General features: G+C 43.3%; 2 protein-coding genes and 2 pseudogenes across 2 annotated transcripts; 2 read left to right on the forward strand and 2 right to left on the reverse strand.

Moving 5' to 3' along the window:
* The first annotated feature begins 1,237 nt into the window (after positions 1-1,237).
* LOC112890936 (protein FAM91A1-like) lies at positions 1,238-6,465 on the forward strand. The gene is made up of 10 exons (XM_025957821.1): positions 1,238-1,411; positions 1,886-2,003; positions 2,317-2,413; positions 2,843-2,949; positions 3,129-3,251; positions 3,444-3,597; positions 3,746-3,806; positions 3,930-4,294; positions 4,470-6,087; positions 6,222-6,465. Exons 1-10 carry the CDS (start codon positions 1,281-1,283, stop codon positions 6,463-6,465), a joined length of 3,018 nt encoding a protein of 1,005 aa, XP_025813606.1. The 5' UTR covers positions 1,238-1,280.
* Positions 6,466-11,773: 5,308 nt separating this feature from the next.
* Positions 11,774-12,806, reverse strand: LOC112890555 (annotated as a pseudogene).
* A 5,288-nt stretch (positions 12,807-18,094) lies between these two features.
* Positions 18,095-23,651, forward strand: LOC112888982 (beta-1,3-galactosyltransferase GALT1). The gene is made up of 8 exons (XM_025955430.1): positions 18,095-18,594; positions 19,451-20,521; positions 20,790-21,025; positions 21,238-21,519; positions 21,866-21,994; positions 22,074-22,253; positions 22,629-22,736; positions 22,951-23,651. Exons 2-8 carry the CDS (start codon positions 19,753-19,755, stop codon positions 23,158-23,160), a joined length of 1,914 nt encoding a protein of 637 aa, XP_025811215.1. The 5' UTR covers positions 18,095-18,594; positions 19,451-19,752; the 3' UTR covers positions 23,161-23,651.
* A 188-nt stretch (positions 23,652-23,839) lies between these two features.
* On the reverse strand, positions 23,840-26,292 carry LOC112888983 (annotated as a pseudogene).
* Between the last annotated feature and the right edge of the window lie 71 nt (positions 26,293-26,363).

Below are 26,363 nucleotides of genomic sequence, written 5' to 3' on the forward strand. Positions count from 1 at the left end.
TTGAATTAGCCAATTCAAAGTGTTGGCATAGGGTTCACATATTATTAAATTAAGTGTAAAAAGTTATTGAGTGTTATTTGCAAAGGGAGATTAATGGTTGCAATGGTTTCGCGATGGACCTAGTGGGCGTTAAAGTTATAATGTTTAGCTAACTTGTGGAAGCTGTATAGGACCCCCAACCCCCTCCATAGCCTGCTCACTTTTAATATTTCAGTGGCTGCCACTCGGATGGAGGCTCAAAAGTTGTCACATTGGCTGCTGTAATTGCATCACTTTCTAATGCAGCCTATGAGACTGACCCGTGTGGTATATGTATGCTGTCCATGTTAATTAACACGCGCATGTATACATGTTAGGATAGATTTCTGGAGTTAGGCATTTGGAGCTATTAAGGTAAAGATGGTGGAGGAAGGCCCATCTAGGGGTGGAGACGGTCGAAAAAGTTCGCTTCGATAGGGTAGTGTGGTGGGAGTGATTGAAAATGGGTAAAGGAGCATTAGGCATAGCTGTTTGGTGCTGCTCATGAGCCATTGGCAAAGGGTGAAAATATGACTTCGAGAAAGACATGACTCATATATCCATACAGGAACTAAAACTAATATGTATCACAACATGCAACCAGAACACATCACATTGGAGAAGGAGACTGTGGCCTATCCATAGGATACAGAAACATCAAAAAAAGAGAATCGATGCAATTTTTTTAGAAAAATATAGTTTCCAATTCAAGAACCTAAACTAAAATCCGAACTCGCTTTTGTATTCTTACAACCATATCTTCAAACCAAACTACACTTGACATGTTTGGGTGAAATTATTCTAGATTATATTTTATTAAAGTTGGAACAATTGTTTCACCTTCATATAAAAAATCATTTTATCTTTATAAAAATATTTTGATAAAATGTTATCTAAGTATAATCAAATGGGGTCTTGTTTTGAAGATCTTATAGTAAGAAATATGATGGCGCAATCAAAATTTAATTTAGATATTTATTTATTCAAATATAACATTGTAGCTTTGAAATATCATTCTGCTTTTTAAGTGCTTGGACCCGTCCATGCATGTTTGTGCATGCAATGGTTATAGTTTTCCCAGAAACTTGTGGATCATGGCAACACAGATCATGCGACCTATTGTGCCCTCCTCTCTCTCTCTCTCTCTCTCTCCCTCTCCCTCTCCCTCCCATTAGAATTGGGCAAGATCCGAGACAGCCGCTCCCATTGCTCGATCTAAGGGCAAAAAAGTTCAGGACAGGAACGCCGGAGGAGAGGCGAGGATGCAGCGGCAGATGGCGGCGACAGTGGAGGAGCAAATGATGGTCAAGGCCATCAGGGAGGAGTCACCGTGGGAGGCCCTTCCCAAGCGCATACAGGCTGTGCTCGTCACAAAGGAGGAATGGCATCGCAGGTATATTCTTGCATGAAATTAGAATTAGGGAATGAATTAATAAATCTTATGTGATTCTGCAAGTATAAAACTAATTGTGGGAGATTTGTGACCTTATATGATCAAATGTGGATCCTTTTTGAAAATTATGTTAATGTTAGTCTTATTTATAATTCTGTTTGGCTTATGTTTTAATAGCCGATCTTGCGGGTGGCAAGAATTGTGTTACCATACGAACTGAACCTAAATTAGAATTACCATATGCATGCTTAAAACCCCATTTCATCCCAAAAATACTAGAAAACAATCAACATGATGGAACATAAAAAAGATCAATATCTTAATCATAGTCTCAAGGATACCAAAATCATGCTAGGGGATCTTGTTAAAAGTTAAACCCATTAACCCTTTTTGTAGAATAAGCAATTGTTTGATTGCACAATGTCATATCTATCATAATTCTAATGTTTTGATTCATACAAACATTGACCACAGGATTGTGGATTATTGCATACGTAAACGCTTACCATGGAACTTCTGTTTTGTACGAAAAGTATTGAAAGAAGGAGAGTACTATGAGGATATGATGCGCTATCTCCGCAAAAATCTTGCAGTATGTTGCCTGGATTTTTTTCTTACTTATTTCCTCAATAATTGTTAGAGTGGTTGAAAAACTTTTACCGGATAGCAGAGCTCATGACCAAGTTTCAAAAGGAATTTTTTTACTCTTGTACTTATTTTCACACTTCCAAGTGTGAAATACAACTATTTCATTGAAAGTATCTTCAGATATATGGTTCCACTAGTTTATGTCATACTTTTTTTGCTGGTCGTATTTTTTCATGTTTTATCAAGAAGTTGCAATATTGTTACTCTTGGTACTCTTGCAGAGCACTTTCTAACTGCCTTGCAACCAAAATCTGCAGTTATATCCATACCATCTTGCAGATTTTACATGCCGAGTAATGAGGATATCACCCTTCAAATATTATTGTGATGTCCTTTTTGAAGCTATGAAGAATGGTAACCACTTGTTAATTGAAAACATTTTATGATATAACATTGCACATGATTAATTCTCCTGCCATCATGCCCTAATGACTTAATTGAATTCTTTCAAAAGTTTTCACCATGAAATGCTATGCACGAATGATAAAACATGTGAATGTCATTTCTTCAAGAATCTGCATAATTTGTGCTTCCTGCTAATAAGATTTATCTCTTGTAAGCCCCTTTGTAATTGATATTTTTTTATCTTGAAAATCAGAGTAATTTGATTTGAATTACGATGATGCGCACCTTTAATTTTGTTAAACATTTCCATGTTGTGTAATTATGTTCAGTTGTTTTGTGTTCTTTTGTGCCAATATAGATATTATCATTTAGCAAACTTACTTGTTTTCTGCTCATACAATTGGTTTTTTAGTTTTAACTTATTTATAATACTGGCAGAGCAACCATACGATAGTATACCAAACTTTAGTGCTGCAGATGCTTTGAGGATTACTGGTATAGGAAGAAATGAGTTTATCGATATCATGAATAAGTGCAGATCAAAGGTATTTATCAATTATACACTCGCCTTTCATTAACATTGTTGTTTCTGTTATAATGCATGTGTAGTCTTGCTCCTATGATGTAGGAAAGGACAATAATATTATTATTGGACACATAATAAAAATAAATATCCATATTTTCTTATGTTACAAAATAAATCTTTTAATTTTTGGTATTTCAGAAGATAATGTGGAAGTTGAACAAATCGATTGCGAAAGAGTTGTTGCCTACAGATCCTGCAGATCTAGCGATAGAACCATGGTGGGGTGTTCGATTTGTCAACTTTACATTGGAAGAATTTAAGGTTAGATCTATCTTGGTAATCTTTCTTATTTATTGACTTATTGTCACAATGTAGTTTGAATGAATAATATATTGCTACCATTTTTTATCATGCTAGTATACATTACTTTATTTGAAGTTGTTTGTTCTTAATGGAAGAAATTAATACATTAGTTTTTTGTATTTTGAGAATTGATTTGCTACTTTACTGTAGAAGCTTTCAGAAGATGAGACATCAGCAATAGATAAAATTTGTAAGGAAGAAGTCAATTCATATGTCCTATTTGATCCAGATGTTATAAGGGGTCTTTACAAGAGAGGGATGGTATACTTCGATGTCCCTGTGTATCCTGATGATCGTTTCAGAGGTATGCAACCTGAGCAAGTTGTATCATTGTTTGGTTATACATGATTTCATTAGTTTGGGATTATTTTAGCATACTTAACTCCCTAATTTATCTTATTGTATATTCTTTTCGGTGATACTTCAGTTTTGAATTTGTACAATATCTTCAGTTTCTAGGCTTGAAGGTTTTGTTTCAAACAAGGATCAATCCTACGAAGATCCAATTGAAGAGTGAGTAGTTTCGTTCAGTCATCTTCTATGAAACAGTAATGAGCTGTTTTATTTGTTCAATTGTAGTTAATTGCTTGAGTTTTCTATAGCTGCTAAAATTAGTTTACGGTCTTTATATTGCAGGTTGCTATATGCTGTATTTGTTGTATCAAGCGAAAATTCGACAGTTGCTGAATTGGCTACAACTTTACAAGCTGACCTTTATCAGCTCCAAGCAGCTGCATCATTTGCTTGTCGACTGGGTTGGGCTGTAAAGCTTTTGGATACTGACTCTGTTCTTAGAGACTCAAGCACCTCTGCATTGACTAGTAATATCCTTATAGATGATTATGAAGGTTCACGTGTGAGTATAGCCTCAGAAAAGTCTGGTCATGAGTTGCTTAGTACGGATTCTGATGGAAACAAGAAAAACTCTGAAACAGCTTATGTGGGCTTCATTGTGGATGCTAATGTGACTTCATACTTGATGATGGGTTCACTCTCTCCAGGTTAAATTCTTTTCTATAGATCTCTTACTTGTCTAAGAAGAAATTTATTCAATAGGGTTGGTCCTGACTTAGCTATAGCCTAATATTATAATTGACAATAAAATTATCTTTTCTCTTCTCACATATTTTTTCTATAAAGTGGAAATTCAACTAATTCAATCTCAATCTATTCCAGGTTTAAAATCGCATGCTGTAACACTATACGAGGCAGGAAAGCTTGGTGATTCTTGCATTACTGAGTTATGCGATGATCTAGCTAGTTTAGAGGGGAAACACTTTGAGGGTGTGTTGCAAGAATTTGCAAATCATGCTTTTAGCCTTCGATGCTTCCTTGAGTGTTTGCTATCTGGCGGAACTTCACCAAATGAAACAAGTGATAAGAATGGTGAAGTAAATAATCAGAAGTGCTCCAGGCAGAATGATTTAGATATCCATTCTACCAAGAAAAATCAAGAAAATGATGTTGATAATGTTGCTGAGAAAAATGAAAGTGCAATTAAAATTTCACAGACTTCTAGTGGTGGTCAACATGATGAATTATCACAACAAGATGAACAAAAGGGTGATTTTGAAAATGCAGATAGGAAGGTGTCATCACCTTCAACTATTGTATCTGAAGGCAAGGAAAGTATACTTAAATATAATTTTGATAACAGTCATGCTACAAATTTAGATGGTTCAAGTAGTTATTGCCCTTTGTTGAAGAGCAAAAGAAGTTACCGAGTCAATATTCTTCGTTGTGAGAGTTTAGCTTCTCTAGCCCCATCAACACTAGAAAGACTACTTTCTAGGGACTATGATATGATAGTGTCTATGATTCCTCTTCCATATTCAGCATTTCTACCTTGTCCGAATGGTCTAGTACATTTTGGTCCACCTTCTTACTCATCAATGACACCATGGATGAAATTGGCACTGTATACATCAGGGAGTTGTGGCCCAATATCAACAGTTTTTATGAAGGGGCAGCGATTAAGGTTGTTGCCCGAACCATTGGCCAGCTGTGAGAAGGCATTGATATGGTCTTGGGATCAATCTGTGGTGGGTGGACTAGGAGGAAAGTTTGAAGGGAACTTAGTGAAAGGAAATCTTCTATTGCATTACTTGAATTCAATGACAAAATATTCTGCTGTGATAGTGCAACCACTAAGCATAGATGATCTTGATGAAACAGGAAATATTATCACCATCGATATCCCATTGCCATTGAGAAATGCTGATGGGTCAATTTCATCCACTATAGTAGGCGATGACTTGCCTAAGAAACAAGTAACAAATTTGATTTTATTATTGGATGACCTATCCAATAAGGTTGATTTGAGCACAGTTGGTTACCTTCGTTTAGTAAGGCTTCATAGAATTAATGAATCCAGTGAAACTCCTGAGCATGAAAGTTATGAATGGATACCATTGAGCATAGAATTTGGCATCCCTTTGTTCAGTCCAAAATTATGTGAAAAAATATGTGAAAGGGTTGTTGAGTCAAAAATGCTTCAAAAAGAAGATATCACCGAATATTATGAGACAATGCAGAATGTGAGAAAGACGTTAAGAGAACTATGCACCGAGTATCAAGCAACTGGTCCAACAGCAAGACTATTCAATCAGCGGGGAGGCTCAAAAAACAACTCGCCACGCAAACTAGTGAAAATTGTTAGCAGTAAATGGAGTCCATTCCATGATCCACCATCGCCCACTCATCCCGGTTCCCCATTTGAACATGATAGAGCTAAACCCACAAAACGACAAAAATGTTTCACTGAAGTTCTAAGCTTTGATGGGAGCATCCTCAGGTACCATCTTATAGGACTAAAAAACATCAGGAAGCTTTGTTGTACAATTTTCATTAAGGTTCATGCAATCCTATTTTTGTTATTGACACATTGTCATGCTTTTGAATCTTGACCTTGCTTTTGAATCTTGATAGGTCATACGCACTCACTCCCGTATATGAGGCTGCAATAAGATCTGTCTCTGAAGAACAACCATCCACACCTGCAGCAAAATCGGATCATGATGATGCAAACACCAAGGATGTGGCCCTACCAGGAGTTAATCTAATATTTGATGGAGCAGAATTGCACCCATTCGACATTGTTGCTTGCCTCCAAGCTCGCCAACCTCTCTCCTTAATATCTGAGGCTTCATCCACATCATTGGCCATGAAATGACAAGTCAACTTGAGCATTTTTTAGATGATGGAGTCTAGTAGTGCATATCATTATCTTCTTTCATTGACATGTGTGGAATTGATTCTTGAATAGGAACTTCTCAAAAGGAGACATTTTTCAAAGCTTGCTTGGAAGACTTTTTGGCACTAGGATTAGGTTTTCTTAATTTTTATATAGATGCCTTGTCTAGGGATAATCATTTTGGCCAAATGCAGAATAGTGATGAGTTATGGATGTAGCTATCTATTGGTAGGATTTATACCATCATACTCTCTCCATCCCAAAATATAGCTACGTTTAGGTTTGTCTGAAGTCAATCTTTTTTATTTTGACCAAGATATCTAAAAATATGTTATTTCAAACGGAAAAAGATACATGTTATGGTAGTTGATTTCATGATAAATCTACTAACATCATTTTAATGTTATCTATCTTTATGATTTTTTTTCTATTAATAGTTAAAGTTGAAATTGTTTTAACTTAGGATAATCCTTAACATGGCTATATTCTAGAAGGAGGGCATACTTGTTAATGTGGCCTTTGTAGCATGCTAATTCTAGCAAATGTAGTCTTTTATGTAATCATATAGAAAATTCTTCTTATCGGATGCTCTATATTGGTAAAAGGAATGCTGGTATGGTCGTGGTCACGCTTGTGCCTAACACGTGGGCCTCAGTGTCCCGCAACCCGCAACGCTAGTGTCCTAGTGTTTCCTCCAGTATACTGTAAAAGCTAATAAATGTATTGTGTACTAGTTGGTTGACCTTCTCTAAGTGGGATAATTTTCTAACGGGGTGTCCTTTTTCAATACCATACCACTAGGTTCTTTAGGATGATATACAAAAGACAAAACCATAATGCATATATTTTAGAATAAATTTTTATACTAGCAACTTACTATGTATGTGCAATATCTACTTATAAAGCATGGAGTAACTTATGTGTGAACCTACTGACAAGTTATATGTGTAATCTTTTTTCAAAATAGTTTTAAGTTGATGTCGTTGCCTACCCAATGTATATATACAAGTTGCCACAACTTATTCCTAGAAATTTTTAGAACACCATAAATACTCCATGTCTCTATGTAACTTTATTTGCATATCTTTTAAATTGTTTTAATAAATTTCTTACTAGGCATTCAACATTAGTTGGTACACATTCTCTATAAGTTAATACATTATCAGTACACAAGTGGTCACATTGTTCTCCACATAAATATATCGATACTAACAAGTTGATGCAAAATCTCTAAAGGTGCTACTAGACATACAAATTATTTCACATTATGACATAAGTTGCCAGTCGCATAAAATAGCTTCAAATCATATCACATAGGGGTCATATTTTATTTGTAGATCTCGTTGCAAGAAACGCAATGGTGCAAATAATTTAAAAATAGACATTGTTCGATAGAGTAATGAGTAATGAAAGAAAATAGAGCAATGAAGGGAAATAGTTACACATCATCGAAAAGTAACAATGGCTAGTAACTAGTGCTCCCTTATAAAACAATTTTGACACAGAGAAGCCATAGAGTCTGGTGTATGAGTGGCATGAACAATGAAGGAGATAGTGCATGTGCCATTGAGGTTCTAAAATCTTGTTCTTTTCTAGAGTGTGGTACAGTGGAGTCCATGTAGCAATACGTGACAATTTAGAATTCAATATTTGAGTGAAGCTATTATCTAATTCTATATTTTGTAAGTATTTTTTTTCTTTAGTAGAAGGAGATGCATAACAAATCGAGAATGGCCAAGTTGCTGATAATTATTGAAAACCAAAATGATAAGGACTCAACTCATACTTACTTAGGGTTTGTTTTGATTATAATTTGCCAATCTTGGGTAAGTGTTTAGTTACCACTATAACTTATTTGACTAAATTATTAGCATCCTTGTCCATCTGTCATCGAGTCAAAATTTTCATCTAAGTATAGGTGGTTTTTTTATTGCCACAAATGGATAACAAGAGTACAAAACTGCTAAAATTGGACACCTGCTTAGTCCTTAGAGCAATGGAAAAAACTAGTTAGCAACCGAATATGCTCTTATTGGAATACAATTAATTTATTTTTGGTACACTATAGTTAATGTTTTTATGAGTGGCAAATATATTTCTAATGAATCTTCTTCTGGAGGACTAGAAACATTACCCAACTACAAACAAAATAATTTGAATGTACCCTATTGTTTCCTCACCTCAAGTATTTCTATTGATGTCGTTATGGGTTACACTCCCTTTGGTTCTAAAGGTGACGTCGTGCATTTATAAACATGTTCTACAATCTTATTCTAAGCTAAGCGCAGACTTTTTCTTTTAAATATTTGAATCTTAACAGACATTTGTTTTTCACTAACGTGCCTGAGCACGTATTTCATTAAGAGGAAAATAGTACGACCAATACAAACCTTAATAGGCAGAGGCTATTAAGGCGGATACAAGCCACCAAGCAAGTGGTAGGACGACCCAACAACAAACAAGAACAGCAAGAAACAACGGAGGAGAGAACTTCCACGAACCCATAAACCTAGACCCGACCACACTACTGAACCTGCAAAAAGGAACTACAACGTCTAGGGAGCGGAGGTCAACAACACAACAAAGGTGGCAAAGCATCCACTCGACCAACCAACCAAGGCGGCAAAGCATCCGCCCGAAGCAAAATCCAACCAACACGACGGCGGTGGCAAAGCATCCGCCAGCAAAGAGAGGAGCAACAAAGCATCCGCCAGATGATGACCAACGCAGCCTAGATGATGCAGACAAAATCGAGCGAAGGCAGGCGCAGAAGTGGAAACTCTCCAAGGAGAGCAGAAGACCACCACCAGCAGAGCTTCCAAGACGACGCCTCAAGGGAGGGAGCGACGCCACAGGCGCCGTCGTCATCCGACCACGTGGTCAAGACTTTCACCCCGGAAGCTCACTGGAGAGGAGGGAAGAGGTGGAAAGAATAATGCCTTCAAGAAGGTAAATGGCGTCCGAAAGCATCATCGTTATTGGTCCACGAGCAGACCCTAGGCTTTCGCCTCCACCCCGTTCCCTCCTCAGAGCCGAAGGCCGAGAAAACGCCGCCACAACGCAAGAGAGCCCGCCAGCCATCCACTAGAAAGAGGCAGCCAGAACACGCTAGAGGCCGGTGGCCGACAACCAGCCCCCATGAGGACGGCGAGCACCGCCGAAGGCAGCGCACATGAGATGACGGCCCCCTGGGCAGGCAGTGGCAGCGGCGGCGCTGCCACCACCCCGGCCACCCAGGCGCCTGACATCAGAGCACCCCAGGGCGTGGCGGCGGCGGCAGACCATGCCTACCCGCGCGGTGACGGCAGCGGCGCAGCCACGGGCCCCAGCCATGGGGGCCCCACCGGCAGAGCACCCCGGAGCACGCACGGCCACAAGTCTCGGCCCTCGGAGCGAGCGGAGGCAGCGGTGACGCGGCCACGTGCCCAACCCACCCGAACGGCGGCGGCACGGGCCCAGCGTACCGACCCGAGGGGAAGCGGCAGATTCGGCCTGGGGAACGCCGGATCCGGAGAGGGAGAGGCCGGATCCAGCCTAGGCGGCCGGCGGCGGGGCGTCGAGTCGAGGTTTGAAGCTGGCGGAGGGGGGCAGGGAGAAAGGGAGAGGGGAGAAGGGAGGGGCGAGCCGAGCCGACTTCGGCTCGGCTGTGGGCCGCCGCTGCCGCCGCCCGGACGGTCACCGGCGATGGCGGCGGCCACTGGAGGCGGCCTACAGCTGGAGGCGGGCGGCGGCTGCCCCCCTCCCCCGTGTCACCTGGGAGAGGGGGGTTCATGTGTTCAATCTTAACAGCCATTTGGGGCGTGATTGGTTCTGGTATGTGGCCAGCCACGCTGGTACAGGTTGTGGTTGATTGGTTTGCTGTTTCCCACTAGCCAAGTTGGACCTGGCTTGTGATTGGTTGCATGTATGTATGAGGTAATTCAAAATCTGTATACAAATTTTCATGATTGGTTGCCTGCATAGTTTATGGTCTCATCACCACTTGCATCAAGTGGTAAGAATACCACCATGAGTTTACACAACTAAGCAATCTTCTTAAAAAGGAAGATGATACAAATCAAAATAAAAATGATTAGAGCTTGAGCTAAGATTATTACATCTTTCCAGGAACTACTTTTAATTGGATGACTAACTGCTCTACTAAACTCCATCTATTCATCACAATAAAACGCTGCAAAAGCATCATCTTTAGACTTGTATCCCCTGTAACACGCTCCCTTGTAACCATTCACTTGGGCATGGCATGCCTCCCAGCTGGAGAAAACTCCAGTTTGCCGCTCGTAATAAACCACATATCATGTCATTTCTGAAACATCATTGGCATATGGGCATCAGCTCAGAACAAATGAGCAAAAGCCATCAGCTCAGAACAAATGAGAAGAAAATAATCATCATTGGCAAAAGGGCATCAGCTCAGAAATAATGATAAGAAAATAATGATCATTGGCAAAAGGGCAACGACTCAGAACTAACAGAAGCAATAATCATCATTGGCAACAAGGCATCAGCTCAGTTTTTGCCACAGCAACAGCACATTACAAATACATCATAATAGCATAAATTTCAGAATAGCATCACAAGTTTTTGCCACTAATTTCTATGCTAGCCAAATATACATATATAGATATATAAGTTGCCACTAGTAGATGCAACAGAATAGCACCAAGAAGAACCAGAAGGTGAGAATAGCACCAGGGAGAACCACCATCTGAAAGCAGCAGCCTGGCAAGAACCATCAGGTAGAGGAAGCATGGGAACAACACCAGCCTCAGCCCACAAAAGAAGCCAGCAATAGATATGGCAATATTAGAGCAAGCCTAAAGGGGAGGCACCTCGACAGCACAAGCATGACCCCCACAAAAGCACCAGCCATCAGTATAGATGGCACCAAAAGTTGGAGCAACAACCACTGGCAGTAGGCCACCTACGGATAGTAGTTCTTAGCCAAGGAAGTCCTCAGCCACAGCACACGATGTGACTGATTCATCTTGACAAAAGCACCCCCCTGAGCCCTGTTATCCAGAAGGTGAGAATAGCACCAGGGAGAACCACCATCTGAAAGCAGCAGCTTGGCAAGAACCATCAGGTAGAGGAAGCATGGGAACAACACCAGCCTCAGCCCACAAAAGAAGCCAGCAATAGATATGGCAATATTAGAGCAAGCCTAAAGGGGAGGCACCTCGACAGCACAAGCATGACCCCCACAAAAGCACCAGCCATCAGTATAGATGGCACCAAAAGTTGGAGCAACAACCACTGGCAGTAGGCCACCTACGGATAGTAGTTCTTAGCCAAGAAAGTCCTCAGCCACAGCACACGATGTGACTGATTCATCTTGACAAAAGCACCCCCCCTCCCCCCTCCCCCGAGCCCTGTTATCCAGAAGGTGAGAATAGGCCACAATCAGGGCCTCCTCGCTGAAGCCGGGCATGAACATGATAGTCTCGTATAGCTCAGGATGCTCATCTTGCGCCTTGGTCTCACAAATAGCATCAGCTACATTGTTAACAGCAGCAGCCATGCCAGTCATGATAGTGATGTCCTCATCACTTAAAGAGGATCTCTTCCTCTTATTGCCAGCCACAGAAGCACTACCACCCCCACCTCCTTCCTGTTTTTTCCCCACCTCTTCAAACAGCTTGCCAATATCATTTTCCAGATGCTTTAAAGAGCTCTCAGCAAAATCAGAGGGGGAGCCCAAAGCCTCACTAGAGCCCATGGGAAATTTGCCAGTGGCACACCCAGTGCCAAAGATAACTTCCATCTGCTGGTAGTTCTCAATTGGCTTGTTAAGCAGAACAGCATCCTTGGGGCGTGCCTAAGATTAAATGCATTAGTTGGATAAGAGAGTGTGAAAAAAGTATTGTCTAATTGAACTGCATTAATCCTACATATCTTGACATGCCCCTTGTAGTGCTCTCTTCTAAAGTTATCATGAAGTTATCTTGATCCCACAAGGACCCACTAAGCTCTCTAAGCTTTGTCACCCTCATCCACCTCTGCCTCCATTTGCGCAAGTGATTGTACACTTACTGTCCAGTGACCTCGTTGCCAGTAAACTCTTGAAGATCCCTGGCAACTTGGTTTAAGTGGACCTCTTTAAAACCTTTATCAATCCTAACACCAGTGGAGATGAGAAGGCAGAAGCAGCGAAGCACAAATGAGGACATGACAGTGGTCCACCTCATGGCTTGCCTCTCTGGCTGCCCAGCGGCAACAGCAGCAGCAGCAAGCTGGCCACCATCATGGCCGATGGCGTCAACAGCCGCAGCTATCTGGCTACCAGCCCGGGCAAGAGCAGCAGGCATTTCCTGTTCCATGTCCTAAGGATAATGTTCCAACCAAAATTAGAAAAATAGCACAAATATCATCACAGCCGAATGCCTAATTGCCTCAGAAAAATAGCACAACTATCAACACAGCCGAATGCCCAATTGCCTCAGAAAAATAGCACAAATATCATCACAGCCGAATGCTCAATTGCCTCAGAAAAATAGCACAAATATCATCACAGCCGAATGCCTAATTGCCTCAGAAAAATAGCACAAATATCATCACAGCCGAATGCCCAATTGCCTCAGAAAAATAGCATCATTGCAAAAATACCCAAGTGCCTCAGATTAATAGAAAGTAATAGCCAAGTACTGGTACAACAATAAGAGAGTACAATATTACTAGTACATGATCAGAATCAAATAAAGTACTGATACAGCAACAGAATCAGAATCTAAATATGAGACATGCCCCTGTTTGCCCACATTTGGCCAATTCATCTCTAAGTGCAGCCCAGGCAGAATTGTTGTCCATGTGAACTCCATGGCCATTGGTTGAGTTATTGTTGGGCACCCATGTAGACTCAACAGGGATAACCAGACCAAGTATCCAGTTATGTAAAATGCAACATGCAAACACTAACTTCACTTGTGTCTTGTATGGATGAAACGGTTTGCTGTCAATTATACGAAACCGATTTTTGAAACCCCCAAAGCCCCTCTCGATGGTTACTCTCAGACTAGAGTGCCTCAGATTGAATAACTCCCTTGCATTGGTTGGATAATTTCTACCACCATACTCATTTAGGTGATATCTAGTGCCCCTGTAGGGAGGTAGAAAACCAGGGCGACATGCATATCCAGCATCAACTAGATAGAATTTTCCTATCAAAATTGTAAACATGTATTAGGTCTATTGGATCTAACTTGCATTTTCAATATAGTTGACCAATTTGTATATAGTTACCTTCTGGGACAACTAATCCATCATGTCTCTCTAGAGCATCAGCTAGTATGGTAGCATCATGGGCTGACCCCTCCCAACCAGCCAATACATAGGTAAATTTCAAATCAAAGTCAATTGCAGCGAGCACAGTCTGAGTAGGGTAGTGCTTCCTTCCCCGGAAAGCAGCTTGCATCTTTCTTGGGACTCTAGCATGAATATGGGTTCCATCTATTGCTCCCACACAATCCTAAAGATCAATGGCCAAATTGTTTGTTACAAATTAAGTTAAATTAGGAACTAGTACATCAAATGGCATTATTAGTACCTTGAAATATGGGTACCATCTGTGGCTGTTTCTTATCTTAAGGGGTGTCTCACTGGATGGAGGCCTAATCATCTCTTCCCTCAGCTCCCCAATGGCATATAACACCTCTTTAAAATATCTACTTACAGTCTCAACAGACCTCCTCCAGGTTTGGTGAATAACTCTAAAACGTTGGTTATGGCCAACCACATGAAGAAACATGGCAACTTGCTCTTCCACACTGCTATGTATGCTATCTCTAAGCAGATTTCTATGCCTAAGCAACTCGCACGGACGAAAAAAAAGGAGTCTTCTCATACGAAGCATGTTTACACACTCAACATCATTACAATTGTAAATTAGGTTCAGGTTTCTTTGCCTCTCTTCATCCATAACACTCATTGGGGCATAAGTAATGCTGGGATGTGAATGTTGGACCATCCTAAGTCTACTTAACATGAATGCATACATAGCAGTGACAAGAGCAACAGCTTGAACAATAAGAATGTGTCTCTGCTCTTCAAAAGCCATCTATGCAAACAAATAACAACGACTCAGGAAGGGAAGACTTGGGTATTTTTGCTCATAAAAGCAAATATCACAGGCATAAAAATAAATATCATCACAGGCATGGGTATTTTTGCTCATACAAACAAATATCATCACAGGCATGAGTATTTTTCTCAGAAAAACATGTAATACATCACATGCATGGGTATGTCTGCTGTGAAAAACATAGGCATGTATGTAGGTACATCACAGGCAAGGGTATTTTTTCTCAGAAAAATATGTATGTACATCACAGGCAAGGGTATTTTGCTCAGAAAAATATGTATGTACATCACAGGCATTAGTATTTTGCTCAGACAAGTATTGTATCACAAATCAGAGAGGGGAGGGGAGGGAGGGGGATGAGCATTTGTTACCACCACAACCGCAGTGGAATCAGCCAAGATCCAGGCCACCAACAGACCAAAACGGAAGGGAGGGGCAGATCTGCAAGTGCACAAAAGAAACAAGTTAGAAATCAAAGGAAAATACTCAAATCGAAAGGGGGAATGGAGATCTTGCCTCGTAGGAAGGGGAGTGCCCAGATCTAGCCACCTGCGGTCGCGGAACCCTACCTGCGAGGAACAAAGAGAGAGTTCTTCGTGAGAGTGGAGGATGGGACTCGACAAAGAGAGAGTGGAGGATGGGAAGGGAGAGAGGACCTGAACCCTACCTTCGTCAGAGAATGGCGAGCGCGGCGGGAACGAGGACGCGGTAGGGATACATACCCACGCGAGCTTGGCGGGAAAGGGGCGGTAACCCTAGGCATTGGCGGGAGAACGACGGGAGCTCGCGCGCGCGCCTGCGCGGCCGTCGCCTGCACGAGCGGAGCCTGGCCCCGGGGAGAAGCTCGATTTGGGCGTATCACGGGAGCCAGGCTTCGAGAGGAATCTTGCACCCCGCGGGACTGGCTCGGGAGGGAGGCTAGCGAACCAAACACGGCAACGGTGCACCCCACGGGCCTGGTTGGGGGAAATACACCCAACCAATCACACCCTTGGTTCCTCTAAGGGCTTAATCAAAAGATGATCTGAAGACGAGTTATTTAGCGGTCTATTTTGTTTGAAATATAATAATACTTGACTATCCTTTTGTTGACCTTTTTCTAAAGGAAGGCGAAGTTGACCTTGATGTACTAAAACTTTATAAATTCATTTGCGGTTAGATAATGCAACTGGTGTGGTGTTTAGGCTACATCTGGCATAGATGCTGAGCCACTCAGAACTGCATGCCCTACTGACTTTTTAGCAGCAACTTAGTAGGGTTTTTTTTTCGAGAATGTGCAGCAACTTCGTGTTAAACAAGGCTGGCCAAGATCACTGTAATTGCACAAGATCATCATGCAAGTAGTCATGAAAATAGCATTCTTCGGTCAGTGGGGTAAAGCTGTAAAATTGCACGCAAATAGTAGCATCAAACTAGGTGTAGCTGATGGGGGTGATGCTTGGTGTCCCCTAGCTTTTCCTTGAGACAAAACATAGGATGAGCTATTAACATCACATTAGCTGATTGCGGCTGGTGTTGGGTGATTAGTTGAGATGAGGGCCCAGGAATTGCAACCCCTTTCTCCCAAGAAAATGCCAGCTGATGTGTGGATATTTCTTTTGATAGGCCAACGTGTGATGCAAGTATGCGTAGAAAACTTGGAGAGAATGAGAGGTACTGGTCGATGCACCTACCCATCACCAGTGGCACTACCACATGAGTACTACTTAATTGTCAGTCACTATACGCATGAAGTTGAAATGGTATGCCAGGTCCATTTCCAAAAGAGAAGTCGTATGCCAGGTTCCCTAAAAAAATGGTAAAATGGTGCGAGAAGTCCTAGTCGATCTAGTCGTCAACAAATACGAAAGTTCCTAGGAAAAGAAGAGGAGAAAAACTAGAATACCACTCCTGTGCCAGATTAGCAGCTGGAAAAAAAAAGGGAGAGAGAAAAAAAAACATTGGAAAAGCTCGTGTTTGAATCTTGAAAGCAACTAACTGCAAGTGAGTAATAGTCTTGTAGCAGTGGTATTCATCAACAAATAACACATACAGCAAACCTCTTGTACTAACACAAATGAGACTGTTTGGATCTGCCAAATATATGCCAATCATCAAGGGTAGCTCCACATTTCGTATCATTTCTGTCATCAGTAGCTTCTGCTTCCGCCCAAAGTTGGAACCGTTTCTTTAGAAAAGGATTTTCTCTGAAAAGAAAAGATAAGGGCAAGGAAAAAGCAAAGACGGACAGACACTTTGCTTGGGAGTCGGGACTCCGAGGATGGGGAGCTTCTTGTGTTGGGTTCCCTGATGATCTCTGCACGCACCAGCTGCCCTGATGATCTTTGCTTAAACAACCGAGGTCTACTGCCGTCCCGCACCTGGAACTGTCAGTATCCTCTCCTTCACCGGCCTGGTTTGGCAGTAAGCCTGAAAGGGACGCAGCACGACACGACACCGGCGGCCACCGGGAGAGCGTGCAGGAAGCAGGACGAATTATTGTACTAGCTAGCTAGCTCCGTGCCTGACCGTCAGACCTGTGCGGAAATTCCAAGGCTGCCCGGGTCTCGCCGGCCGGGAGGGGCTTTAGGTAAAGGGCATGGGCAGCGGGTTTTGACCGGCAGAGGGTGTGAAAGGTAGTGATGGAATTAAAAGCGAAAGGCTGCGAGAGAATAGTAGTACTGCGTGACAAATGGCTAGCGGATCACGTGGGTTGATCTTGGGCAGCTGATCGACTGAATTTGGATAAGATCTTCCCCCGTTTTCAAATAGTTTGATTACTTGACCAGGGAGCGTTGATAACACAAGATAGCGACAGTAATGTGGTGCGTGTGGCTGGATAACCGCCCAGCATCACCCCGTTTCCTTTGTTTAAAGTGGCACTTGTAAGTACGGGCGAGAATTGTATCAGTTGTATGGGACAATACACCCGAAATGGAATAATTGGTAAAAGGGATCAATGGCCGGTATAGGCAAAACTATAGGGCAATGCACCCTTCTTTTTCAAAAGCTTTTCTCCACCCCTATGAACTCGTCGAATAGCATGCTTTTATTTTGCGAGAACAATCTAAGCCACACGTAACACTGCATTGCCGTTCCACATTTGTTTTGTGAAGTCTATCATCATTGGGGTTTTTTTTTCCAGTGAAAGGTTTGTACTTCAGGATTTTTCTATGTCAAGTGAACAGTCGCGGCTCTTTTGGCAGTTTTCTGAAGGGTTTAGAATGCCATCCTTCACTGCGAAGCTTTGGTGCCAATTTTGAAGCCCAAATCCGCTGTCATGGCATCCTGTGCAGCAGCACATCCGCCGTTTCTCCGTTCGCACGCGAGGGGCAGCGGCACTGCCGCAGCGTGACTGGCACAGTCGATTGCCGTAGAAAAAGAAGCCTCGGCCCCCCAAACGCGGGTCCCCTGCCCGCTCTGCTCTCCGACCGAGAAAGAACCCCGCCCGCCCCGCTCCGCCCGCGGCCGAGCCAGACCGCAGCAGCGAGCGCGAGGTCAAGCTCGAGCACGCGCGGCCGTCGACCCGACCCGGCCGCACACCAACCCACCCACCCGAACACGCCCGCCCACACACGACCGCGACTCTTCTTCTCTTCTCCGCCACGGCAGTCGGCAGGAGGGAAAAGAGGAGGCGCCCGACGCCCCGACCCCGCGACACCGGACGCCGGACGGGCGCCCGGTCGCGGCCCGGCCGGTTCGTGGCGTGACCCTGAAGCAGCCTCCTTCACACGGTCACACTCACACCACACCGCCCTCGAGGCTTCGGCTTCGCTTCCCCTGCGCTGCGCTTCTGTCCTCCCTCCCTCCCTCGGCCCCTCCCCCCGCCCGCCCTTCTCGGCCGCGCGCTCCCTCCCGCCCTCTGGCGCGGCTGCTCCGAGCCTCGCTGCTCGGTGCTCGCTTAGCTCCTCCTCGCTCCGGCGCCCGCGGCGGCGGGCTGGGCGCTGGGCGGGACTCGTCGGGAGGGTCCGCCGCGCGCGCGTGAGGGCGGCCTCCGCTAGGCCGAACAGGGGCCTTCGCGTGGCCGAGCAGCCGGGCGGCGGTGATTCCTGGTGAGTGGCTCTGGCATTGGGCTTGTGCTTTACTGGCTTCGAGTCGCATTGCGACTTGCGAGGTGGGGAGCGAACCGTGTGGGGGCTGCCACTGTCGCGTGGAATTCGGGGTGCGCGTGCTCGCGAGCTTGCTGCTGGATGCTTCGTCCCTGATCTCGCTTGCGGCGTGCGACAGATTTCGTTGGGATTGTTATCGTGATCTGCCCATTTCCGAAGGCACTGGCGCTCTTTCCTTCTTTTCTGAAAAAAAAAATCTTCGAAAGAAATTTGTCGGTGGGGTTTGTGGGTTGACGCTAGATTCGCGGCGTCTATTTTCTGATGTTTTTTTTTTTGCGAAATGTAAACTGGTGTTTCCCCCCTCCCTGTAATTGCTTCTCCTTCCGCTGTTGTGATTCTGTGTCTGAAGCTTCTCGTGATCTGCATAGGTTGAGCGTCACCTGTTTCGTGCACTGTCATGCTCGAATTTTCCCCCTCACACACACACATATCTAGCTCGGTTATTGGTAGCCGCAATCCCACCTGCTCCGTCAGATTTTTCCTCAATATTTTTTGCCTTTTTATTTTTGATGCGATGTGATTCATAGCCAACCTTAATTTTTCCCCATTTGGTAGTCGAATTGAAGTGCATCACTGATGAGTCTCTAGCCGTGGGTTCTGTGAGTATGTCATTCGTGATAGATTTTGAAATGTATACAAGCAAGTGCACATATACGCAGACTGGAATCCTACCGTAATACACATATGGCGTGTTATTAAACCATAGCCTTGTATGCGCGAATGAATGCTGTTATGCAATCAAAATCTCAAAAGTGCAGTGTGACAAAACATTAATGAGCCTGCATCTTCTTCTTTACAGGATAAAGTTCATTCTTGTTTGGTGGCTTCTTCTGGTTAGTAGGGCACATCTACCTGCCTCAAGTCTTGCTGCTACGCTTCCTTGCGGTTATTAAGCTTTCAGGATACACCTTGGAACGTTTGGTTACTTTGAAGTAGTTGTTGAAACATACCACATCTGGGTGACAGTTCAGCAGGAATTGTTCAACTTTCTGATCGGATGGTTTTGTTCTGATTTTTTTTCTTCTGAAATTGTGCGATGCTTTAGTGTGAAGACATAGTGAATGCGAACCCCGGCCCAACTTGTCACAAGGTTTTTGAGTGATGAAGAAATGGCATGGTGGCTTTGTCATAGTATCTCTGTTCATCATCTTGATGTTAAGATATGTGATATTGGATAGCCCACTCGCGGAAAAGTCCCTTCAGTATGTCTTCCAGCAAAACAGAACAGCAGAACTACATTGGTTAGATGTTCCAAACCCACCTGCAATCCAGAATCCACAGAACTCTTCTGAAGTAATATCTACCAAACTCTTGGCATCCAACCTTTCCATTACCAGAAATCTCTCTGATAAAGAACTACAGTCTTTGCATTCTTGGAATCATTTGAGGGATCTAGTATCTCATGCCCATATCCTACCAGATGGAGTGGAGGCAATCAAGGAAGCTGGAGTTGCATGGAGAGAACTAAATACGGCCCTGGCATATGATGATTCGATTTCTTCTGTTAATGGCAGCACCCAGCAAAAGGACAAAGGAAAACAATGCCCATATTCTATCCGAAGAATGAATGCCACGCGGCTAGGGGATAGGTTTGCTTTAAAGATCCCCTGTGGATTGATTCAGGGCTCTTCAATAACTATCATCGGTACTCCTGGTGGTCTTCTGGGTAATTTTAAGATAGAGTTAACTGGAGCTGCAGTTCCTGGTGAACCAGACCCTCCCATTGTGCTTCATTATAATGTCCGTCTTCTTGGTGATAAACTTACAGAAGATCCTGTAATAGTCCAAAATACATGGACTGTAGCTGATGATTGGGGTTCTGAAGACCGCTGCCCATCTTCTGAATCGGATGCTAAGGACAGTGCAAAAGGTACTTATCTTGCTCAGCCTATGCAAGCACCATGATAATACAGTATTGCATTATGTATGAGAAAGACCTAGTAAAATATCAATATACTCATATCCACTTGTTGAAGTATCAAAGCTGGGAATTTACAAATAAAATGAGACGAAAATATAATTTAATGTGGTTTCTCCTTCATGATTTTTTTCAACAAAATGGTTTGTGGTCTGGCACGAATGTATTTAATCTTGGTCTCAGCATTGACATTGGTTCTTTGCCTTCTCTTGTTTTACAGTGGATGATCTAGAAAAATGTAGTGGCATGGTAGGCAAGGACCAGAAAGAAATCTTGGCCTCTAAGTTACGTTCTAATGTTTCAACCATGCCACCTGCAAGGAAAAAGAGTGCAGAACCTAGAAAATATTTCCCCTTCAAACGGGGATATCTTGCTGTAGCAATTCTTCGCGTCGGAGCACATGGGATTCATATGACGGTAGATGGCAAACATATCACTTCCTTTGCGTTCCGAGAGGTAAGGCTTGCACAAGTAATCCATCATGCCTTTGCGTCCTATAGCAATGTATAGTCAAAATGATTTTGAATTCATGCTTAAATATTTTCTTTCTCATACACACCGATATGAAACTATTTTAATTACCTATACTCTATTATAGCGATATCACAATTTGTTATGGGTGTTTTATTTTGTTATTGTTTTTACACTTTGTACATCGATCTATCCAGGATATGGAACCGGGGTTTGTTGGTGAAGTAAGAATTGCAGGAGACATTAAATTGCTCTCTGTGATAGCAAGTGGTCTGCCTACAACAGAGGACTTTGAGCATGTCATGGACTTGGAAACATTGAAGGCTCCACCTGTGCCTATAGATAGATTTGTTGATCTTTTTGTAGGGGTCTTCTCTACAGCAAACAATTTCAAACGCCGGATGGCAGTTCGCAGAACTTGGATGCAATATGATGTTGTCCGCTCAGCAAAAGTTGCAGTCCGATTCTTTGTTGGCCTGGTAAGAACGGAAATTTGAAAAGAGGACAGATATATCATAGTAATTCGACCATATAGTAGCTGCAGCATTTTGTTTTATTATGGTTCTATGCTTAGAAGTAATGTATGCATGAGACAAACTGTGTATGTAGAAAGACAACAGCACAGAAGGCATCACTCATGTTAATACATCCTAAACAATATGTTGAGTGCATTATCATTATCAATCACATACTCCCTCCGTCCCAGTATATAAGGCGTAACCACCTCTGGTTCTATTTTTTATGCTTTTCACCCCTTTACTAGTTTGAGTTAGAGCTCCCAACTTCAGTCTACTCTGTACTCATCTTCCTTCCATTTTTTAAAAGCACAAAAATGAGGTGGTGAATGAAGAACTCTGGAATGAAGCACGGACATATGGAGACATCCAGTTGATGCCATTTGTGGATTACTATAGCCTTATTCTCTGGAAGACCATAGCGATCTGCATCTATGGGGTATGTATAATTTATTATATGTTTTATTTAATTTAGAGGACACTTGCATGTGCATTTTCTAAGCAAATATTCTTTACAGACAGACGTCCTGTCAGCCAAGTATGTGATGAAAACAGATGACGATGCTTTTGTTCGAGTGGATGAAATACTTTCTTCCCTAGACCGAGTAAATATCAGCCATGGACTTCTGTATGGTCGTGTCAATTCTGATTCTCAGCCTCATCGAGATCCATATAGCAAATGGTACATAACCCCTGAGGTAAGTTTTAGTTAAACTATATATTTTTATATCAAGAGATCATGCAATTGGTAAGCACATGGAGTAGACAGGTTCTACATTTCATGTGCAAGCTAGAAAGAATAAATTTATGTACATTTGTCCACAATCACTCCTTTACGTAATCATCCAGTAATTAATCCTGGGAAGATGTGAGAATCAACATAAAAGCTGGTTAATCACCTGCATGGCTGCATACTGTTTAAGCACGAATTAAGGCTTGTTTGTCACTTTCTTCTTCAGCACAACTGTTTTTTAGGCATGCACTTCTGCTGCTATTTTCAATAATTTAATTTCCCTGTTACTGTCATTTCAATGGTGGATCAAGTGTTGTAATTAATGCTTTACTTTGAGTAGGAATGGCCTGAGGAGAGTTATCCTCCTTGGGCACATGGACCAGGATACATTGTTTCACAGGATATAGCAAAGGAAGTTTACAGGAAGCACAAGAGGGGGGAGTTAAAGGTACTGCCCAAACTTCTGTGAATTTTTCCTTTTGTGCTGTTGTACGGAGTAATTGTGAAGGTTTAGTTACTTCAGTTTGGATAGCATTTAAAGTCAAACATCAAAATACCAGGATCTACTCAGTATCTAAAAAAATGCCTAGCTTTATCAGCTGCTGATTTCTATGTGAATTCTACCTCTACTAACTACAATCTTGTCATCTTGACTCTTACAGATGTTCAAACTGGAGGATGTCGCAATGGGGATATGGATCAATGAGATGAAGAAGGATGGCTTGGATGTCAAGTACGAGAATGATGGGAGGATCTTGATCGAAGGCTGTGAGGATGGGTATGTGATTGCCCACTACCAAGAACCAAGGGATATGATGTGCCTCTGGGACAAATTTCAGAAAACGAAACGAGGAACATGTTGCAAAGAGTAACAGAACTAACGAAAAGCAGCCCTTCATCTTACGGTGGCTGCTGTTGGCCGTTGCCTGAACCGAAACCTTTGCGCTATGACAATCTTGACACATCCCTATCTATAAGGACTTGCAGAATTGGAAGGCTACAAAGTTTTGGATATCTTCTATTTAGTTTTGTCCACAGTTGGAAGAATTTCAAGTCTAACTAGGGAATACGCATTTGTAGACGATGATAGGCCACATCTGTTTTTGGCGTAGGTAGGAGGGTATTGCTTTGCTTACAGTGTGGCTCCTTGTAAAATATCTGTTAGAATGTAGGATACAGAGGCGGCAGGTTATCTTGTTACTTGTTAGGATAGATTGAGAGGCAGTGTTACCATTCTTTGATAGGAATGCATTTTGCATCTGTTGTAAAGCTATGCGACGGCTATTCTCTTATATGATCCATTCTGTGTTCCCTCCACACCTGAAAATTTTGAAGTTATACAATGACAGTCCCCGTTATGATTCATTCTGAAAATATTCAAATTGGTACTGACTAAGATAGGATTACATCACATTTAAGTTTTTCAAAGGATTATACTACATAACAGGTGCCGGAAAGCATATAGCATCAAAAGATGAAGACACCATTTGCTCACTTGTACTTATTAAAGTTACACTGCCATGCTCTGGTCTGGTCTGTGGTCTCTGCTTGTTTTCAAGCAGCCAAGCAACCGATGCCGTAGCGGGTGTTGGGGAACACCAGGAAGAGGCCGCTGCACACGGCCCCCGCCATGAGCGGAAAGCTCTCCATCACCTCGTCCATCTCCTTTCGGTGTCCCGGGAGGAGGCACCCGGAGACCCTGTAGTCGGCGAGCGCGACGGCCGCGAAGACAAGCACCGACATGACCGCGTGCACGACGTCGACGAAGGCGAGCCGTACCTGTCCTCCCTGGGCACCTCGACGCCGAGCCCGGTCCTGATTCCTGAACAGCGACAGGCCCCTCGCCCCTCGGCGTGACGAAGCCGTAGTACACCTTCCCGTCCGGAAGCTGTAGGCGAAGTGGAAGAGGAAGCAGGAGGCGGCGCAGAGCGGGAGGAGGGGCCCGGATCGTCGCGACGCTCACGGCGGAGCAGGAGCCGTCCACGGACGCCGCCTGGAGGGCCACCTCGAAGGCCAGGAGCGTGCCCGCGGGGAGGAAATTGGCCAGCATCGACGCCTTGGCCAGCGTGCTCTGGACGCCCCGCGCCCGGCGGCGACGCGGCAGGCGTGCGAGGGGAGCGGCGACGGGTACGGCGCCAGCCGTGGCGTTGTTGCTGTCCATGGTTGATGGGTGTGTTCTTGGCCGGAGAGCAAGTTTGCCGCTGGGCTATCCGGCTGAGTGCAGCGCGCGTAGAAAGCAGGTGCGGTTTTTGATAGACTTGATATATATTCAGTTTGGGTATTTTATCAACAATTTCCACAGAGAATGAAAGATATTGAATCACCTTAAGCTTTGATTAGGGCAAAACCCTGATGCAACCTCAAGCTTTCAATGACTATGATCAAAGTGATGCAAAATACATTTTTTGAATCAAGTATAACAAAATTGTAATTAACTGTGAAGACTTGCTAGCAGGAACTTTCATATAACGTTTTATTCTATTATTGAAGCTGAGCATGTTGTACCTTTGGAGATGCTATTGCTGCCTTTGCTGGCAACCTAGGATCGGTACATCAGTTCAGCCATAGCTTAAATGGTGGTGTCAAAAAAAGCCAAAAAAAAGGTTGTCTTTATCCCATGTGTTAAAGTGGATAATTACAAAGTAACAAGCTTGGTGTCACTTGCCGTAGTAGGAAATAGACAACATGGTAAATGCTTCAGATTTTCTATCTTACAACCAAAGGCAAAGGAGAAGCTAGAATTTTCCTTTCCCACCATATGTACCGGATATGCAATACTTTACTAACTTTTAGTTTAGAATATTATTGAATGTGAAATAACACTGTCTATTTTCCTGTAAAATTTACAGCAACTAACTTCAAGTGTGGATCCAGTATAGTTAAGGCATGCAAACTGGCAGATGATCAGAAATTAAGATTTACAGAGTTCACTAAAATTACAAATTCTGTTACTGTCAAATTTGTAGCATAAATCAGAGTGTATTGCTATCTGTAGAAGCAACCATAGAGGCATCCCATATAACTGAAAAGTCTGAGTAAGAGCCATTATAACGCCTGAAACTACATCATTTTCTCCTATAATTTTGGTGCTTCCACTGTTCCACACATACAGAATCTAATTTAACATTTAGAAGATCTATTGAGTTTCTAGCTAATTAAGTGACTTCTCAACATGAAGTGTGAAATCAGGCATATGAATATAATGGTGCACATACAACATCAGTTGACCCACTCCTCAAAAGCTAGTTTGAGAATTGAAGAGCAAGGAATTACCTGTACTGTGGAGTGGAGAATAGCTGCTTTTCTGAGAAATCTACCATGAACAAATGAATTAACAGGGCATCATCAGCGATATTCCTGGTGATGATCTTGAGGAAGGCAATGCAGAAGGCCTTGCAGCTTTGCTTGTACACATGATGGCACCCTGTAGTAGAACATAATCATTCCATAAATACACGGCACACTGCAAGGGACATGGAAGAGAATCAGTAACATCAACTCTCGTATGCAAATCATCGAGCACATGTTGTGCATCTCCTATGTCAACATCGACTCAACAAGTGCGGCCGCATGCAAGCGTTTTTGAGCTTGCTGGCTTGATTGCACGCGGGCGCCGGTAGGCAGAAGCACGAGAGGGTTGCCGTCACCGTTGCTTTTGCTATCATCTGCCGCAGATGGGTGGCGCGGATGCTTCTCGCGGACGGGGTGTCCAGCGACCAGCCGCACCTGCGTGACGCGACGCGGTCGACCTCGGGTGCAGCGCCTGCTTGGTTTGGGACGCGCTTGGTTTCCGCTCGGCTGCACGCGATGTCTCTCCGACCATAAACAGCTGCCGGGATGATAAAGAGAAGAGCAGCGAGAAAGGAAGAGCTCACATCATCGGCCAGGAAGGAAGATGCTACGGGAGAGCGACGGGCGGCGAGGAAGAACGAGCTCGTGGTGCTGGCCGCCCGCCCGCGAGCTATTGGGAAGGCGAAGCGTCGAGATCCTGCTCGAGCCTGCTGCAGAGCCGGGAGCCGGGACACGATCAGCACGCTAGATTTAAGATCCAACGAGACCCGTAGTCCGGGCCGAA

The sequence above is a fragment of the Panicum hallii genome, chromosome 4 (assembly GCF_002211085.1).
Source record: "Panicum hallii strain FIL2 chromosome 4, PHallii_v3.1, whole genome shotgun sequence".
In the NCBI taxonomy this organism is placed as follows: Eukaryota; Viridiplantae; Streptophyta; class Magnoliopsida; order Poales; family Poaceae; genus Panicum; species Panicum hallii.